This window comes from Lissotriton helveticus, chromosome 12 (assembly GCF_964261635.1).
Source record: "Lissotriton helveticus chromosome 12, aLisHel1.1, whole genome shotgun sequence".
NCBI lineage: Eukaryota > Metazoa > Chordata > Amphibia > Caudata > Salamandridae > Lissotriton > Lissotriton helveticus.
In genome coordinates, this window is record NC_136073.1 from 768,144,311 (window position 1) to 768,150,310 (window position 6,000).

The window sequence follows — 6,000 nt, forward strand, 5'->3', positions numbered from 1 at the left end:
ATTTTCAAGAAAGAATTAGGGCCAGATGTAGGTAAATATCATTTACCGATTATAAAACACCGTATTATACTGATTCTGTATTTTAGAATCTGTAAATATGTAGCTAATGATTCGGTAAAATTTACCGAATCGGTAAAATTCGGTAAATACCGATTCGGTATTCCCCATTCATTCCTATGGGCCTGGAGCCCCATAGGAATGAATGAGAATTACCGATTCGGTAAATACCGAATCGGTAAAAAGGGGTAGACTTACAAGGATGGCAGGGTGTCACATTGACACCCTGTTGCACCCCTGTATAGTGCATGGGTGCACATGTGGCACACATACATGCCCTACGGGCATGTATGTCTGCCACATGGCACAGTTGAAAAAAGCACAAAATTGCTTTATTTAGGGTTTCGATATTTACCACCAACTTGTAGTTGGTGGTAAACAACGAATCCTTGCAAGTGAAAAGCACTCACTTGAGTGCTTCCTACATTAAGGATTCGGTAATTTACCAAATCGGTATTTAAGAATTCGGTAATTTACCGATTCCTTAAATTACCGATTCGGTAAATTACCGAATCCTTAAATTAGGCCCCTACATCTGAAAAGCCTAATACCGGTCCTTAACGGCCGAAATTCGGTAATTTTGGCCGTTACCGACCGGTATTCCTGCATCTGGCCCTATGTGATTTGCTCAGAATCACAGGATGTTGAGCGTCCCTGTCAAGACTCGAACCCGGTTACCTAGCTTCGAGGTCAACCGCTCTAGCCATAAGGCCACATCCTCTACCTTGAACGTCTATTTTTATCAGGCATTTTAACCCCATCCCCGTGGGGCTAATTCCCTCGCTGTGCTGGGGGAGGGGGGGCGCGCGCAGCGTCACGGTGCTTGTGACGAGCTCAGCTCGTCACGCAGCACGGTGGCGCTGTGCTCATGACGAGCTCAGCTCGTCATGACCACGCACGTTTCAATAGAACGCTCAGCACAGCGGGGGAATTATCCCCGCGTGTGAGCGCCACGCGTGTCATGACGAGTTCAGCTCGTCATGAGCACAGCGGCACCGTGACTCATGACGAGCTGAGCTCGTCATAAGTACGGAAGAGGGTAAGCAATTTATTTCCTGTCTGGGGTACAAACTATAGTAATGATGTAAATCACAGAGCAAATGATGGCTCTAAGCCAGCATTATCCCTAGTCACCATACATGAACAAACTCCCTATTTGGTCTCAAGCAGATCTGCTCTTACCATGCTATTTGTACTATACTCATAGTAGGATGATTTCAGACCACTAAATAGATATTTAGAAAATTATTTCAGTCCATGATTCCTTTTTGATTGTTGAAAAAATGTTGTGCGTCTTCTACTTGGTTCAGATTTACAGATATAGGGTAGTAGATAAATTACTCACAAGCCTCTAACTCAAACTTCATTACCTGCACTTCATCCTTTAAGGACGTATATGTACATCAAGAATCAAAGCACGAATAGTATGAAGTTACGTGGAAGAAATAGTAGAAAAATAACCTTGCTATTTATCTTAAACATGGGAACTGGAATTATGCAATTTTGCAGCCATTATACGAATTTAGTGCATTTGCCACATTATCTAGCTCCTGATACAGATTCGGAAGATTTAAAAAAAACAACGTTTGTTTCTAGCTCAAACGGATCAAAAGTTTCTAAAAATGAAGCAACACATTTTGCCGTGCAGTGGAAGGGCCATCACAAATGTTGACTGGTCACCTTTCAGTTACTAATTGCTACATTTGGGTGTTAAACCATTACTAATGATGTGAAAGCCATGCCCAGAGAATTTTAAGAAGTGTACAAATTACAAAATAATGAATCATTCCTGTCCCAAAAATGTGACACATTTGATGAATTTGCCTTTTTTGTGCCTTATAATTTATCCAATTGTGCCACATAATTTGGTCATCCACTGCCACATAATTCCAGTGACCCTGATCTTAAATGGTTCCAGGCTAAAGCTGAAAACACTTTCAGAAACCAACGGCACAACATCCTTACATGTAACCTTGTCATTCTAAGGCACCCATATATTTCAGAGATTATAAAATCTAACACATCCCCGTGAGCTGGCCTTGACAGTGTGATATAGTTAGCGTGCTTTGATAGTAATGAAGCTTTAGCAACGGCTAGGGCTTAATATTTGCACTTTATGCCAAACAAGAAAGCATTAAAACATCCAGGTTACTGTCATACAATCTCCAGTTATATTTTGCACAGCACCCTCCACTCCCAGACTCCCAGTGGGATCTGGAACAGTGCCCCCTTCTAAAGCTAATCAATTTTGATGAGTTTGTTCTGATTTTCAAAGCATGTATCAAGGCATAAGCAGAAGCTGGGGTATGTACATATTAACTCAGGCCCACCCACTTTTTCATCTTCTGTGCTTTCAAAGAAAATGCACCTGATCATAAGGAGGCAGTGGCTTTTAATTGTATCTGTATCCACAAACTATCATGTTTCAAATGTTGTATTTCACTGAGAGCTCAATAGTTTATATCATATTGGAAGTCAGTCAATTTCTGCAAAGCCACTCTTAGATCAGTCTAGGTATACATAAAGAGACCTGAACAACCAGCAACCAAGGCAGTGGGTCTTTTTTATCCATGCACCTAAGATCTGAAACAGCATCCCCATATCCATCAGGACTGCCCCGACTCTTCTCCAATTTATGAAAGAGTTGGAGACTCGCCTCTTTAAAGAACTCTACATCACAATGCATTAACCATCCACAACCCAGGTACCTCTCCTGTCACTCATTTACTTTATGCTTCTCTTTGACCCTGTACAGAGCTCTGCTGTCTTTTCGGCTAGGTCCATGCTGTATAAATACAAAAATATACATACATACGTTGCAGTTAAAAAAAAATGTCTATTGTTCGGGTAAAATAAAGGTAAGTACTATCGAGGGACCCATTCGGATCCTAAACGCAACTCAACCAAATGTCTTAAATGTAGAGGAAGTACTCACCACAAAGTTGCTTGTGTCATTCATTTCGAAAGAATTGGAAACACGTCTAACAGAGTGGGAAAAAAAATTGTTTCCCTATTGGACCTTTTTTCCTTCAAACCGCTGAAACAGGTGGTACAAATTTTTACCGCTCCATCAAAAATTTAAAAATTAAGATGCCCAGCTAGGAATTCATGGAGTACCGCGGCTCTGACTCCGACAAAGAGCAGGGCTATGTGAGCACTATCTGCTGGGAAGAGTTGGATATTTTCAGCTGAACAACAAGGGAATGTAATATGTGTGTGTACCAGGAACATCTATTTCTATCCACTGCGATGGGCAGGGTGTCAAAGATGCAATGTCTGAATGGCTTCATCTCCCAGAGAGTACGCGGAACATATTTACACATAGCCTTACTTATTCAAGATGGTGTCATAATAAACTTTTCCTCAAAGTGTGTGTGTTGAGGTGGTGCTCAGGTGCCAATGAGGCCCTTGTGACAGGGGTCAGAGAACTTGTCCAAGCTGATTGGATCTGGATGAAACTACTATGGAGAGTCTATTCTAGGAACGACATGAAGCATCTGCCAGGTGTCACTGGTCCATTCGTCTTCCTCCCATGTCCGCTCTAAATACTGCGAATGCTAGACGGCAGTGGTTCTGTGGCAGGGAGTCTAAAAACATCTTGGATCCAGGTCTTAAAGGTGAAATTATGTTGGTTGGAGTGCTAATTTGTTCATGAAGTGGACACACTTTCCAATAGTATGCACTATAATCATGAGATAACTTTATATATTGGGGGTATTATTCTGACCGTGTTCGAGGAGTTTGGGTGTTATTTTCACTTTTGCCACAACAGAACTGGTATATCAGATATATTTAGATATTTGCACCACTGTGGCACAGCAACAGAAATTGGGCCTTTGAAATTTGCTCCTCTGATCCCAAACACAGTTAGGAATTCAGACAACATTGAGAAAATCCTCTTATGAAGGGATGTGATGCCACAATTCTCATATCTCATCTCATATTACCTTGGTATGTTAGATTTGAGGTTCTTGTATATCTCAAGTGCTGCTTACACCATTAAAGTGAGACATAAATTTGGCCCTTACCCTTTGCTTTGAAAATGTATTCGATGAACAGGGAGCATTTGTATATTGAAGATATATTTGTCCCAATATGATTTTATCAGTTCTCTACCTAAGAACTGATCAGTTAAGTTCAGATATTAATTACTATCAAATCTACCTCCATCGATATCAACGGTGGCACTCAGATCCATACAATGGCTCGATCATGTCGTCAGTATAATATAGCCTGATTTAACTGTGTTGCATATGGATTTTCTCCATGCTATATAGGCCACAAGATCTCACCTGTAGCCCAACCACCAATCTACACAGTCGCTGCAGCACGGACTGGCCATAGAGCTTTGCTCAATCTATCATTGGCGACTAAGGGAGAGGAGTGTCGCTCCCCCCCCACGCCACCCTCAAAAGTAGACAAATCAAACGATAATAAAAGAAGCTTATTTTCGGCTGGTCCAACTAAAGATTCTCCATCGCTGTTACTTGACCGGCCCCCGGTTGGTAAGAATGGGTTTGGCTGTGAGTGGCGAGTGCAGGCGAGGGTATGGTGAGTCAGGAACTTTTTTTCATGTATTGTGGGATTGTGCTCTCATTCAGGGGAATTTGGTCAGCTATTCATGCCAAGGTGAGGGAGGTGTGGGGAGTGGGGTTTGAATTGGAAGCGAGGCGTTGCATCCTGAATGTCTGGGACCCGACGGATCTTACGTCTTATGGAAAGACGTGGGCCACACTGGCTTGTAGTATTGCGAAGCGTAATATAGCTCAGCTGTGGGGGGCGGTTCAACCACCGACAGTCTGGAAATGGATGGATGATTTGGATTGGTGCATGTTCAGAGAGCGGGCTGTGTATGTGGCACGGGATAGGCCCCAGAAATGGGGGAAGATTTGGGGGCCCTGGAATACTTATAGGGGTGAAATTTGCACTCCCCCGGTGGCCATGGAAGACCCAGAGATGCTGGTGGATCCCTGATCCCGAATATAAATCTTATTGTTGATCCTTATGGAACGAGAAGATGTGAACAGATTTGTAATGCAGATTGCGGCTCAGTGCATTTATTGTAAGTGTATTATTTTTGTTTGTGTTTAATAAAAAGAATTTATTCTTTTTTTTTTTAAAAGAAGCTTATTTTTCAACTTGTACGTGCGTCCTGGGGGTGGGGCCATTGCAGGGCATCCGGGAAGAGGGAGCGGTAGGCAGCACTGCTATCAGTGCACATGTGGGTTTGGCCAGCCATCCCAGTCCGGCCAAACCCACATGCGCACTGAGCTGTCTCCAGTCCAGCTGAGTTGCTGGGTTAGAGACAGCAAAGCAAAGGCTGCCAGTCTCTCTGGGAGTGCAAAGTCCCAGCGCTCAGGCCAATCCGGACACTGCTTCCTAACATGAAAGCAGAGTCAGGATTGGCCGCAGGGGAGCCTGGAACCCTGTGCTGCAGCAGGAAGAGGACACCGAGAAGAGCATAGGGCAGAAGGTAAGTTTGTTTTCTTTTACATTTTTGATCTCCTTTTCCCCTACCTTCCCATTGTCCCTCGTCCCCCCAGCCCCCACCCCGCCCCCCCCACTATGCCAGCACAGCAGCCGCTACTACAACCTATTGCAGTCAAGCTACCCCATTGCTCGTGCCCTTAGTCAGTGTGCAAAAAGGGTGCGTGTTCTATATATAATTTTTTTTATCTTGTGGACAAATTCTACATGAAATTGTGCCTGTTTTAGACACTCAAAAAAGGTGGCCACCAAAATCACCAATGATCAAGCATCAGGGGTGTCAGGCGCACCTCGTTATGCCCCTCAAGTGCTATGCTATGGAAATGTATTTACACAGTAAGAAGACTGTATTTTTTCAAATATTGAGATTTTCAAGATGGTGGGAAAAAAATCCCTTTAACAGCCAATCACATCAGAGTAAAAATTCATATGTGACTGACAGGATTCATGATTTGT

General features: G+C 43.1%; 1 protein-coding gene across 2 annotated transcripts in view; it reads right to left on the bottom strand.

The window, feature by feature from the left end:
• LOC144799042 (sodium/potassium-transporting ATPase subunit alpha-2) overlaps nt 1-3,152 on the bottom strand; it is a 364,518-nt gene extending 361,366 nt beyond the window's left edge. The window contains exons 1-2 of one of the 2 annotated variants that reach the window (XM_078670200.1): nt 2,993-3,152; nt 2,786-2,842 (exon numbers count right to left, since the gene is read on the bottom strand). In XM_078670200.1, the coding sequence (XP_078526326.1) occupies nt 2,786-2,842; nt 2,993-3,016 (81 nt within the window). In that variant the 5' untranslated portion in view covers nt 3,017-3,152. The remainder of the gene's footprint in view (nt 1-2,785; nt 2,843-2,992) is intronic. The other variant, XM_078670201.1, reaches the window with a different exon arrangement.
• Between the last annotated feature and the right edge of the window lie 2,848 nt (nt 3,153-6,000).